The sequence below is a fragment of the Brassica rapa genome, chromosome A06, assembly GCF_000309985.2.
Source record: "Brassica rapa cultivar Chiifu-401-42 chromosome A06, CAAS_Brap_v3.01, whole genome shotgun sequence".
Lineage (NCBI taxonomy): Eukaryota > Viridiplantae > Streptophyta > Magnoliopsida > Brassicales > Brassicaceae > Brassica > Brassica rapa.
In genome coordinates, this window is record NC_024800.2 from 6,387,344 (window position 1) to 6,402,256 (window position 14,913).

Consider the following 14,913-nt stretch of genomic DNA (forward strand, 5'->3'; position numbering starts at 1 on the left):
GATTAGTAAGAATTAGGCCTGGAATTATTATCCGAGATCCGGATTTGTTCCAAAATTTCGCTCCGGATCCGCTCTGAAATATGATATTTGGAATGTCCGAATCCGGATACTAAAATCTCGGATCCGTCAAAACCGAATCAGGATATCTTGATTTTTAGATCCGGATATCCGAATCCGTACTTTAATTTTTTTAAAAAAATTTTATTGATAATTATATTGATATATTAATATTTATAGATAAAATTAGTTTTTCTAATATTATATTTTAATTTTTAATATTATATACATAGATATATATATTTATAAATCTTGTATAAATATTTAATTTATGTATTATTTTTAAAAATTCAAATATTTAAAAAAATATTTTTATTCCTTTATATATTTTTACAAATTCGGATGCGGATCTGGATACCCGCGGATAATGCGATATCTAGACGGATATTCGGAATCCAGATATTCGGAAGCCACAAATCTGGATCTGAAAACTAAACCCACAGATCCGATGAATCTTGATCCGGATACCTTAATTTTCCCAGATATTTCTCTTTTGTATTTTGATTAGATTGTTTTAACTGAATACTAGTTCTCCACCCGCACAACTGTGCGGGAATTATTTCATTTTTACATACATAATTATTCATTTTACATGATTAATTGTAATATTTACCATATTACTAATTTTCTGATATAAAATTTTAAAACACAACAATTTTATAGTTCACATGCAAATAATTTGATTTATCTATTTTAAATTTTTAGTAATATCATATTTTAAATTATGTGATACAAAATTTTAAATTAAAAATTTTTATTGGTTAAAGATCAAAAAGTATTGAAAATATCATATTAAATTAATATTGCAGTTTAATACAGAATTGTATATAAGTTTAATTGTAATTACAAAATTAATTAGATAATTTAAAATTTTAGTTAAAATGAAATATGAATTTAACTTTAAAATAAACATGCGCGACATTAACTAAATATTTTAAAGTTTTAAAGTGAAAAATGAAATATATATTTATTATAAATACACACGAAATTGATTAGTTAAATATTTAAAAGTTTATTTAATCAAAAAATGGAGTATATATTTATATTTTAAATAAAAAGATATGAAAATATTTTATTCAGATATAATTTCAGAGTAAATATAGGAATATCTATTTGATTTTGTTTTAGCATAGTTAAAATAATTTAAATAGTTATACACAAATGAATTGAAAAAACTTTCTAAGACGTGGTCCAAATAAAAAAATCACACATGAACTGAGTCATGACTTCTATTTTAATAGAATAGATGGAATTATGTATCTTGATCAATGGATTTCTATTGTATTATTAGATGTTATAGTATTTATTGTTGACAAAAAAAAATATGTTATAGTATTTATTAAAACCTATTAAAATTGTGCTTAAAAGACATGGAACAATAACAAAATGTCACTTCACTTATGTAATGTTTTTTTATCTGGAATATCCAGTGGATTGAGATCCAACCGACTTATTCCAGAGATCTATTTACCAGTGCCAGACAGATCCAATTGCTTGCAAAAGAGATTAGATACCCCTTTTCACTTGGCCAAACGAACTAATAGTCTAAGTGTGAGGTTTCGAACCCGGATCTTTAGAAACTTTCCGATCCGCTTTCGTCACTCGACACTTGGTTCACTTAGCTAATGTTTCAACGTATGAACAACTTATTAGTTTATTTCTAACATATTTTAAGGATTATGCTTAAAATTTACTTCTGGATCAGCCTCTAATAAAATTTAGATACTAAATGTAAATCAAAGATTATTTAGTGTATCTCCTTATTCATTTCTTAAAAAAAAATTAAATGTCCTGTTTAAATCAACTGCTACAAAAAAAATATTTTTGATTCTACACCAATTAAATAAACTTCCTTTTAAGGATTTCTCTTAAAGAAAGGATAAAGATGCGTTTGATAAAAATCCCTCCAAGTTTATTCATGCCTTGAACTTTGGAGGTTCAAGGCCTTCAGGGTCATAGATATATGGAATTGCCTGAAAGCTTCAAACGCAATTTGACTTAGTCGCTCTCTTTCGTACTCTGGATCTTGAAGGATATTTTGCGAAAATAATCCACCTGAAACTCGAAATAAACAGAGAAAATATCAAACCAGAAGGAGTTGATATCAAGGTTCATACAAAGTACAAACGAATCAGAAGTTTTGGTTTGTAATCCATAGACAGTGGTGAAATTGAATATCTAGAACCAATCGTTACGCATGAAATTCATTCCACCGTTCTACCAATATTACAAGATAAAAAAAAGATGAAACCTGATCAATAGCAGTGTTGAAAATCAACTCCTCAAAGCTGACAGCAATCCTCTTGAGCTCTTTGTTTCCTTCTTTCCCACAGTTTGGAACATGTTCTTTTAGTGTTCCCTTTCTACTCAAATGATAAACAGTTTAACCGTACACAAACATATTTAGCAGTAAGCTAGCTCTGAAGTGAGCAAAGATGACAGTTCTGGAGAGAATGTATAATGAACTTACATTTTGTTGGCATTCTTCTTGCGTGAATCTGGTGGTAGACAAGTTCTCCAGTCACCTGTGTTCACGGGGCCTTCGATTGTCATCTGATGACAACCTATATATACAAGTCCACAAGACGACTAACAATGAATTGTGATGATACTTCAAACAAGCCCAAAATTTTCATATACACACCAATAAAAGCATTTGCTAGCATATACATCTAAGCTTGTTGCATGAAGAGATCAATGCGTTAAATTTATACACACCAATAAAAGCATCTGCTACTACATGCATGAAGGGCATATACCTGGATTAAAGTGTAGACTCTTATAAGCACCAGCGATAGGTAAAATCGTAGAAGAACGAGCCGCAGTTTGATATCTAGTCTCCATAGTTAGCATCTTCATGGATATTGACCGGAGGTACCCAGTCTGAAAATTCGGGATTAAAAGAAGATAAGGATCATGTATACATGGCTTTCATACACCACCGTGCATGTGCATTCCCCTCACAGATCTCTAGATAAAACCACACTAGCGAAACAAATATAAAAAGGAGGACGTGTGCATTACGTGATTAACAGCACTCCTGAAAATTTTCTCCTCGAACTTGACAGCAATTCTCCTGACTTCTTCTGGTGAAGAATATGGAATGTGCTTCTGTAGTGTTTCTGTTCTGCGCAAAACACAATGATTTGGTCAAGTGAATTATAAGTACATGAACTTCTGGTATAAGACAAAGCCAATAGCTAGAGTGGGAAAAGAATAAAGATAATAACACCAGGTTATATTAATTAAACTTACATCTTGTTGACAACCCTCTCGCGTGAATCAGGTTTCAGTTGAGTTCTCCAGTCATATGTGGTCATGGCAGGTTCTCTGCTTGGAAGAGAAGGCCCCGTCATGTATTGTACACTTGTATAACTCCAATTAAAATAAACAAAAAAGTGTGAATATCACAATAAATGTCTCCTAATGTCTCTAGTCAGATGGAAGCTGAAGTTTGATATCCGAGAGAGGGAGAGAGAGTAAATACTATGGAAAAATAAACTATGAAGTTTGTAAAACTCGAATAAACCAGCACCAGTTTCGTTCACTGATCGTCCAAAAACAAGTTGATTGACTTTCCTAGTTATTATTATTACAAGAATGTGTGTAATGAACTTTTCTATTAATGAACTTACGTCGTGTTGGCATTATTTTGGCGTGGATCCGATGGCAGTTGAGTTGTCAAGTCACATGTGTTCACTGCAGCTTCTGCTCTCGTAAGCAAAGGCTTTGAATTAACATTATCTATAAGATGACATGTGTTCACAAAACATCAAGAATAGATTCGTAACTCCACAAAGAAATGAATTAGATATATCACACCAAAACAAGCTTCTGCTACTACATGCATGAAGGACTTATACCCGTTTTCAAGGGTAGTTTCTTGCTAGCCTCAGGGACAGAAAACGAAGAAGAAGAAGAAGAACCAGCTGCATCTTGCCATTTAGTCTCCATAGTCACCATCTTCATGGATATTTTCCGAAGGTAATCAGTCTAAAATTCCCAAACAAAAGATGATCAGCATCATTTATATATATATACATGCTTCATACACCGTATATTAGAACTAGTTATATAAGCCTTCAAGGCGTCAAAAATTTAATCTTTTTTGCCATGTTCATTGCCTCGCAAATATATATAAAGAAAAACCATACCGAAGAAACAAATGTAGAGGATGGAGTTTTACCTGGTCAACAGCGCCTCTGAAAATTTCATCCTCGAACGTCGCAGCAATTGTCCCGGCCTCGTTCATTCCCTTCGCTCCATAAAATGGAAGGTGTTTCATCAGTTTCTCCGTTCTGTGCAAGTTGCAAGTTGAATGAGTGAAGCAATCAAAAACAGTTAATAGTATTACTCAGTGAAAACCTTTGTAGAGGAAGTATAACATCAGGTTATATTAATTAAACTTACATATTGTTGGCGATCTTCTGGCGTGAATCAGGTGTTAAATGAGCTCTCCAGTCATCTGTGCCCATGTCAGGCTCTCTTTTTGGAAGAGCAAGTCTCCAATTGTTATTATCCATCAAGTAACCTACGTTTACAAGCCATCAAAAGCAAAGTATCAAGCGTAAGTATAATTATCATAACTCAATGAAAACAGAGAAGAAACCAAAAACATGACCAAGAATTCTACAGGAAAAAAACGATCATACAACATCTGGATTATATTTACACTCAGAAGTACGCAATGGATTTATATGATGAGTATGAAAAAACTCGTTAGAGGAATGAATCCACCGAGGTATGTACAACTTGTTCTCTCTCTCTCTTTTTGTTACAGAACCATTTCAATAATCATCTCTGATATGATCAACGCCAGTTTTTTTTATCTATTCTCATTGAACAGTTCCACCTATTCTCCTAACTGTTATTAGAAAAAAGTAGATCATCCATCGACAGCAACTTCAACGGAGAGACAATATTTCACTCATAGAAGAAGAAAATTCAATAACCTCACCTCAAATCCAGAGCCTATGGACAAGATTTGTGTGGGGGTCAAGGTTTGCGACGAGATTAGAGACAAAACCGAAAATGGAGAAAATTCAAGTGAAAACTAGATTTTCTTAATCAAACCAATTCAAAAGTAATTGGTACACATGTAGGGCGAAACCAGCCACTTGTAACGTAAAATATAGTACGTCCATTGGAGTATCGAAGGCATGATTAACCCCGGTCTCTTGACCGGAGTTATTAACTCATGATTTGATTTTTTTTTTGTTTTTTCTTTACATTTTTGGCTAAGAGACGATTTTTATCTATCTTATTAAAACTCAAGTACAAATTAGATTTGTTTGGAAACATGTATAACAATTTTTTAAAAAAATTTGTTTGGTAACATAGATTGTAGTTTTAAAAAATGTTTGTTTGGAAATATGAATTGCAATTTAAAAAAAGAGGTTTGTTTGAAAACATAGATTATATTTAATATATTATTTTTAAAATTTTAAAATTCATTATATATTTGTATACTTTAAATTTCTCAAAAACTATAAAAAATAATATATTAAATATAAATTTGAATAACATATGTCAGAATACTTAAACTTAACATATAAACTATCTTAGTTCAAATATTTGGATAGATAATCAATAATTATTTTAAGTATTTTTGGTGTTTTAAGTATACTTTTACTATTTTATATATTTAGTATTTATTAATTGTATATATTTTCAAGTATGTAAACCAGCTTAAAAGTATCATATATATATTCTAGATGTTTTTATATATATTAAATCTAAAAATAGTTAATATATATATATGTATAAAAATCTATTTCAAATACATTCGGGTACCCAGAATACTTCGGTTCGGATCGGATTCGGTTTCGGTTCTCCAAAAACCAAAATTCTGAATAATTTGAATATTTATTCAATTTCGATTTGGATTTGGTACTACTTTTTCGGATCAAAATCGGTCCGGTTCTTCAGATTCAGGTATTTTGCCTAACCTTTATATTGTTGACATGAAAAACAAATATATTTTTGAAAAATATATCCGCGCGGGCACGCGGATCAAAGTCTAGTATTTCTTATTTAAGAGGCGGTTCTTAACTTTTCTTAGCCGAAACTAAGAATCCCAGCTAAGAAACTGAGTTAATCATGATCTAATAGACCATGTTTCTTTTCAATTTTAAGTGAAAACTAGATTTTCATTTTTTTTATGAAACTGAATACATTACCAAGAAAAGTCAATGTGTAATGAAAGGGAAGAAGGGGTGAAACATAACAAGAATGTACGTTACAGAAGATTGAAACTAGTAGTCAACCATTTTTCTTTAATCATTTCTTTCAACACAAAAAAAAATTGTTTTGTTTAAATCAACTGCTACAAAAAAAATAGTTCTGATTCTTCACCAACTAAATACACGTTCGTTTTCCTTGTTGAGGATTTCGGATGCGTTAGATAAATCCATCCATGTTTATTCATGCGACCAACTCTGGAGGTTTCTGTTGGAACTCGTTATTGATAAAGTGGTGTGGACTATTTCTCCGATGGGTTTTTCGACGGAAACATTTGTCAGAAGAACCGGATTTGGGCACGATGTAATCGTCACTGTGAACACTATAAATTAGTGTGTTTGATTGTCAAAATTGGAGTTGTGTTGAATGAGAAATGAAAGTCTAAAATGAATGACATGCAAAGTCTATAAAACTTTAAATTTGGCTAAATAGAAAAAAATTAGCAAATGAGTCATTTTTGGATGTATGGGTTTAAATTTTAATATATACATAAATATTTTATGTTTATTTGAGCATGAAAAATATATACCCATACAAAGTATTTTTGGTTTGAATTGATTTGGTCAAAACCAATTACTACTTGCCAAACGTGAGTAATGGAGAATCAAATATATTACTAGGGATTAATCCGGGCTACGCCCGGGATTTTTAATTTTTTCTAATTTAAGTTGTTAAATTATTTATATTTAGGTTATGATATATATTTATATAAATGTTAAGATGCATGTCATAATTAAAATTTATTTTTTAATTTTAACACATTAAATTAACATATTTTTTACTATTTAAATATTTTTTTGTAATTTTGTTGGCTATCTAGTTATCAGATTTAGCAAAACTATCTGTTAAATGTTGGAATAAATGTTTTAGATATTTAATTAAACTGCAGAGTATTTTCGGATCGACCACATGCTCAACAATCGATCGATCCGTAAAAAGATGGTCGATCTCCTTGGCCAGGTAAGTACAATTTTAGCAAAAATATCTTTGATTTTCAAATATTAAGTATATAACTATTCTTTTGAATATTGTTTTTTTGAATATTTTTTTGATTAAATTATTGTATTATAATGTTTATGTAAATATTTTTTGTGATGTTTGAATTTGTGTTGTTCTTATAATTAACCTAGATGATATAGATGTTTAACAATTTATTGTTTTCTGGAAATAGAAAATAATGATTTATCAAAACGTATCTAATACTTGTTAAATGATAGTATAATGTAAATTACATCCATTATTTGAAAATAACCATTTGTTGTTTTTACTTTTTTTTTAAATCAGAAATTATTTTTATTTTAAAACATTATTCATATATAATATAATAGTTTAAGTTTGGAAGATTAATCTATATATATAAATTATGTATATTTAAAAAAATTTAAGATATTATATATTGAGTAACTAAATAAAAGCTGAATTTCTTATCTTGAAAATCAAATATTTTTATTTTTTGTCTTCATGTTATACTCACCAATCCATCATTGATATTTATAACTCAGTATGTTTTTAAAAAAAACTTAGTTTTAAATAATAAACGAATTTAATAATTTAAATTCATCACATATAATGTTCTGTAAACTATATTTGAAAACTTTCTAAAATTATATTTTAAGCATAATATTATTATTATTTAATTTAAGTTATTTTAAGCATAATATATGCTAAACCAACTTAAATTATATTTACAATAGGACCATCCTAAACCGGTTAATAAACCTAAAACAATACTAAACCAACATGAACTAATACCTGATTCGGCGAGGAAGGAAATGTTTCGGGATAAACGCTTGAATGGTTATTAACTGTGATGGTTTGATCATGAAAGAGTAAGTATGAATATTAACAATAAAATTATGAATTAGATTAATTTAAATTTGTAAGAATACCTTTGAGTTTATGAAAAGCAAGTCAATTCTCATGAATAAGTTTGGCTTTTGGAAGTTGCGGGTTTCCCAACAATGAATCCACCTAACAAAAAGTTCGTTGTTATAGAAAATCTCCTTCAAGGTCATTAAAGGTTTTTGGGATGGCAAGAGTTGATAGTGGAACCATTTTTTTGCTCGAGCGCTTTCAAATTTTCCTTGATAGTGTGAGGTTGATGGTGATGGAATAATGAGGTTTATAGGGATTTTTTTGATGTAAAACTATACATTTTTATTTTTTTTGTTTCATGTGGTATTTCCATTTTTATATAATTTACTACTATTTTAAGATAGATTTACATTTTAAGATATATGTTTTAAATCTTAAGGTACTTTTTCTATTTTTTTAATATTTATTTCCATTTCTTATATTTTTTAGTTACGTAATATCTATATTTTATATTTTAAAATAAATATTTAAATCTTAATGTACTTTTTCCATTATTTTTTAATTGTGTATTTACTTATATTATATATTTACATTTTAAGATAGATATTTAATGCTTAATGAACCTTTTCTATTTTTTAAAAAAATTGTGTATTTACTTATTATTATATATATAATTCATATATTACATTTACCTTATTTACTTATTATTTATTTTCCTGTATATGTATTTCCATTTTTGTACTTTTTATTTACTTAATATCTCTATTTTACATTTTAAGATAGATGTTTAAATCTTAATGTACGTTTTCCATTTTTTTTAATTGTATATTTCCATTTGTTATACTTTCTATTTACGTAATATCTATATTTTAAATTTTAAGATATATTTTTAAATCTTAATGTAATGTTCCATTTTTAAATTGGGTATTTACTTATACTATATATTTACTTAGTATTTATATTTCTTTATTGTGTATTTCTATTTCTTATACTTTCTATTTACTAATAATTTTATATTTTAAGATAGATTTACATTTTAAGATAGATTTTTAAATACTAATGTACTTTTTGCATTTTTTTAAATTGTGTATTTTTTTTTCTTATACTTTTTATTTGCGTAATATCTATATTTTACATTTTAAGATAGATGTTTAAATCTTAATATACTTTTTCCATTGTTTTTAAGTTGTGTATTTCTTTTTCTTATACTTTCTATTTACTTAATATCTATATTTTACATTTTAAGATAGATGTTTAATATTTAATGAACTCTTTCCATTTTGTAAAAATTGTGCATTTACTTATTATTGTATATATAATTTGTATATTTATATATTTATAATATTTACTTATTATTTACTTTTCTATATATTGAGTATTTCTCTTTCTTATACTTTATATTTAGTTAATATCTATATTTTACATTTTAAGATAGATGTTTAAATACTAATGTACTTTTTCCATTTTTTTTAAATTGTGTATTTCCTTTTCTTATACTTTCTGTTTGCGTAATATCTATATCTTACATTTTAAGATAGATATTTAAATCTTAATATAATTTTTCTATTGTTTTTAAGTTGTGTATTTCTTTGCAGTTTAATAAAATCTTAATGTAATTTTCTATTTTTTAAATTGGGTATTTACTTATATTATATATAGTGTTATACTTTCTATTTACGTAATATCTATATTTTAAATTTTAAGATATATTTTTAAATCTTAATGTAATTTTCTATTTTTTAAATTGGGTATTTACTTATATTATATATTTACTTATGATTTATTTTTCTTTATATTGTGTATTTCTATTTCTTATACTTTCTATTTACTAATAATTTTATATTTTAAGATAGATTTACATTTTAAGATAGATATTTAAATACTAATGTACTTCTTCCATTTTTTTAAATTGTGTATTTCCTTTTCTTATACTTTCTATTTGGGTAATATCTAAATTTTACATTTTAAGATAGATGTTTAAATCTTAATATACTTTTTCCATTGTTTTTAAGTTGTGTATTTTCTTTTCTCATAGTTTATATTTACTTAATATCCATATTTTACATTTTAAGATAGATGTTTAATATTTAATGTACTCTTTCCATTTTTTAGAAATTATGCATTTACTTATTATTGTATATATTATTCGTATATTTATATATTTATAATATTTACTTATTATTTATTTTTCGATATATTGAGTATTTCTCTTTCTTATACTTTATATTTAGTTAATATCGATATTTTATATTTTAAGATAGATGTTTAAATCTTAATGTATTTTTCCATTTTTAATGTAAAACGGCAATGTTTAATACAAGAACTTGGACAAATAGTCAAATAGTTATATTTATGTTTTTTTTTCTTTATTATATAAAATGGTAATGTTACATTATGAAGATAAGCCATTTTTTTTAGTGAAAATGGTAATCTTACATATGTTTAATGTAGTTTTTCTCTTTTTTTTTATGTTGTATGTTTACATATTATTGTTATTTTTAAATGTAAAATGGTAATCTTACATATGCTTAATGTATTATTTCCATTTTTTATGTTGTATGTTTACATATTATTTATTATTTTCTAAATTATATATGGAGATAAACCGTCTTTTTTTTAGTGAAAAATGGTAATTTTACATATGTTTAATGTAGTTTTTCTATTTTTATGTTGTATGTTTACATTTTATTTTTTTAAAATAAAAATGTAAAATGATAATCTTACATATGTTTAATGTAGTATTTCCATTTTTATGTTGTATTTTTACATATATTTATTATTTTCAAAATTATATAGAATGTTTTTTGTTTTTTTTTATAAAACGGTAATGTTACATTATGAAGATAAGCTGTCTTTTTTTAAAGTGAAAAATGATAATCTTACATATTTTTAATGTAGTTTTTCCATTTTTTGTGCTGTATGTTTACATATTATTTATAATTTTCAAAAATTAGTAAAATTAAAATGTAAAACTATATTTTATGCAACTTGTCATCTTTCGAGAGAAGTTTTTTTTGCTGATGTGGACGCTCTATGGAGCCTTAAAAGGTCAATTTTATTAGTATCTTTTTTATAAAACGGTAATGTTACATTATGGAGATAAACCGTCTTTTTTTTTTAAGTGAAAAATGGTAATCTTACATATCTTTAATGTAGTTTTTCCATTTTTTATGCTGTATGTTTACATATTATTTATAATTTTCGAAAATTAGTAATATTAAAATGTAAAACTATATTTTATGTCACGTGTCATCTTTCGGGAGAAATTTTTTTGCTGATGTGGACGCTCTATGGAGCCTCAAAAGCTCCCTTTTATTAGTATAGATTTTATTAAAATGTAAAACTATATTTTATGCCACGTGTCATCTTTCGGGAGAAGTTTTTTTGCTGATGTGGACGCTCTATGGAGCCTCAAAAGGTCCCTTTTATTAGTATAGACTAGGGATTAACCCGGGCTACGCCCGGGATTTTTATTTTTTTATATTTAAGTTGTTAAATTATTTATATTTAGGCTATGATATATATTTATATAAATGTTAAAATGCCTGTCATAATTAAAATTTATTTTTAAATTTCAACACGTTAAATTAACATATTTTTTACTATTTAAATATTTTTTTGTAATTTTATTGGCTATCTAGTTATCATATTTAGCAAAACTATCTTTTGAGTGTTGGAATAAATGTTTTAGAGATTTTATTAAACTGCAGAGTATTTTCGGATTTCCTTGGCCAGGTAAGTACAGTTTTAGCAAAAATATCTTTTATTTTCAAATATTAAGTATATAACTATTCTTTTTAATATTTTTTTATTGTATTTTGATTAAATTATTGTATTATAATGGTTATGTAAATATTTTTTGTGATGTTTGAATTTGTGTTGTTCGTATACTTAACCTAGATGATATTGATGTTTAACAATTTATTGTTTTCTGAAAATAGAAAATATTGATATATCAAAACGCATCGAATACTTGTTAAATGATAGTATAATGTAAATTACATCCATTATTTGAAAATAACCATTTGTTGTTTTTATTTTATTTTAAATCAAAAATTATTTTATTTAAAAACATTATTCATATATAATATAATAGTTTAAGTTTGGAAGATTAATATATATATATATAAATTATGTATATTTTTCCAAAAATAGTTTAAGATATTATATATTGAGTATCTGAATAAAAGCTAAATTTCTTATCTTGAAAATCAGATATTTATATTTTTGTCTTCATGTTATACTCACCAATCCATCATTGATATTTATAACTCAGTATGTTTTTTAAAAAACTTAGTTTTAAGTAATAAACGAATTTAAAAAATTAAATTCATCACCTATAATGTTCTGTAAACTATATTTGAAAACTCTCTAAAATTATATTTTAAGCATAATATTATTATTATTTAATTTAAGTTATTTTAAACATAATATATGCTAAACCAACTTAAATTATATTTACAATAGGACCATCCTAAACCGGTTAGTAAACCAAAAACGATATTAAACCAACATGAACCAATACCTGATTCGGCGAGGAAGGAAGTGTTTCGGGATAAACGCTTGAATGGTTTTTAACTGAAATGGTTTGATCATGAAAGAGTTAGTATGAATATTAACAATAAAATTATGGATTAGATTAATTTAAATTTGTAAGAATACCTTTGAGTCTATGAAAAGCAATTCAATTCCCATGAATAAGTTTGACTTTTGGAAGTTACGGGTTTCCCAACAATGAATCCACCTTACAAAAAGTTTGTTGTTATAAAAAAATATCATTCAAGGTCATTAAAGGTTTCTGGGACGGCAAGAGTTGATGGTGAAACCATTTTTTTGCTCGAGTGCTTTGAAATTTTCCTTAATAGTGTGAGGCTGATGTGGATGGAATAATAAATTTTATAGGGATTTTCTTGATGTAACACTATACATTTTTTTTTTGTTTAATGTGGTATTTTCATTTTTTATATAATTTACTACCATTTTAAGATAGAAGTATATTTTAAGATAGATGCTTAAATCTTAATATATTTTTTTCATTTTTTAAAATGTTTATTTCTATTGCTTATATTTTTATTTACGTAATATCTATATTTTATATTGTAAAATAGATATTTAAATATTAATGTACTTTTTTCCATTTTTTAAATTGTGTATTTACTTCTATTATATATTTTACATTTTAAGATAGATGCTTAATGCTTGATGAACTTTTTCCATTTTTAAAAAAATTGTGTATTTACTTATTATTACATATATAATTCATATATTATATATTTACATTATTTACTTATTATTTATTTTCGTGTATATGTATTTCCATTTATTGTACTTTTAATTTACTTAATATCTCTATTTTACATTTTAAGATAGATGTTTAAATCTTAATGTACGTTTTCCATTTTTTTTTTAAATTGTATATTTCCATTTGTTATACTTTCTATTTACGTAATATCTATATTTTAAATTTTAATATATATTTTAAATCTTAATGTAATTTCCCATTTTTTAAATTTGGTATTTACTTATATTATATATTTACCTATTATTTATTTTTCTTTATATTGTGTATTTCTATTCTTTTACTTTCTATTTACTAATAATTTTATATTTTAAGATTGATTTACATTTTAAGATAGATGTTTAAATACTAATGTACTTTTTCTTATACTTTCTATTTACTTAATATCTATATTTTACATTTTAAGATAGATGTTTAATATTTAATGTACTCTTTACATTTTTTAAAAATTGTGCATTTACTTATTATTGTATATATAATTCGTATATTTATATATTTATAATATTTAATATTATTTATAAAAAATTTTATGTTGTATATTTACATATTATTGTTATTTTTAAATGTAAAATGGCGTCTACATATGTTTAATGTAGTATTTCCATTTTTTATGTTGTATGTTTTACATATATATATTATTTTCGAAATTATATATAATGTTTTTTATAAAACGGTAATGTTACATTATGGAGATAAGCCGTCTTTTTTTTAAGTGAAAAATAGTAATATTACATATGTTTAATGTAGTTTTTCCATTTTTTTATGCTGTATGTTTACATATTTTTTACAATTTTCGAAAATAAGTAGTATTAAAATGTAAAACTATATTTTATGCCACGTGTCATCTTTCGGGAGAAACTTTTTCCGCTGATGTGGACGCCCTATGGAGCCTCAAAAGCTCTCTTTTATTAGTAGAGACTAGGGATTAACCCGGGCTACGCCCGGGATTTTTATTTTTTTCTAATTTAAGTTTTTAAATTATTTATATTTAGGTTATGATATATATTTTTTATAAATCTTAAGATGTATGTCATAATTAAAATTTATTTTAAATTTTAACACGTTCAATTAACATATTTTTACTATTTAAATATTTTTTTGTAATTTTGTTGGCTATCTAATTATCATATTTAGCAAAACTATCTGTTGAGTGTTGGAATAAATGTTTTAGATATTTAATTAAACTGCAGAGTATTTTCGGATCGATCACATGCTCAACAATCGATCGATCCGTAAAAAGATGGTCGATCTCCTTGGCCAGGTAAGTACAATTTTAGCAAAAATATCTTTGATTTTCAAATATTAAGTATATAAGTATTCTTTTGGATATTCTCTTTTTGAATTGTATTTTTTGATTAAATTATTGTATTATAATGTTTATGTAAATATTTTTTTGTGATGTTTGAATTTGTTTTGTTCGTATACTTAACCTAGATGATATTGATGTTTAACAATTTATTATTTTCTAGAAATAAAAAATAATGATATATCAAAACGTATCT

At 25.5% G+C, this 14,913-nt stretch overlaps 1 protein-coding gene across 4 annotated transcripts; it reads right to left on the bottom strand.

Annotated features, from left to right (window-relative positions):
* Nucleotides 1–197: 197 nt before the first annotated feature.
* LOC103872373 (mediator of RNA polymerase II transcription subunit 15a) lies at nt 198–5,385 on the bottom strand. Of its 4 annotated transcripts, none has more exons than XM_009150753.3 (11): nt 5,015–5,385; nt 4,468–4,588; nt 4,244–4,355; nt 3,921–4,050; nt 3,693–3,801; nt 3,313–3,387; nt 3,082–3,184; nt 2,817–2,940; nt 2,528–2,621; nt 2,309–2,420; nt 198–2,112 (listed from the first exon to the last, which is right to left on the bottom strand). In XM_009150753.3, exons 2-11 carry the CDS (start codon nt 4,578–4,580, stop codon nt 2,056–2,058), a joined length of 1,029 nt encoding a protein of 342 aa, XP_009149001.1. In that variant the 5' UTR covers nt 4,581–4,588; nt 5,015–5,385; the 3' UTR covers nt 198–2,055. The 4 variants fall into 4 exon arrangements, with proteins under 4 accessions (XP_009149001.1, XP_009149000.1, XP_033129227.1 ...); XM_009150752.3 differs by having other exon boundaries at nt 3,313–3,423; XM_033273336.1 differs by having other exon boundaries at nt 2,309–2,376; nt 3,313–3,432.
* Nucleotides 5,386–14,913: the final 9,528 nt, after the last annotated feature.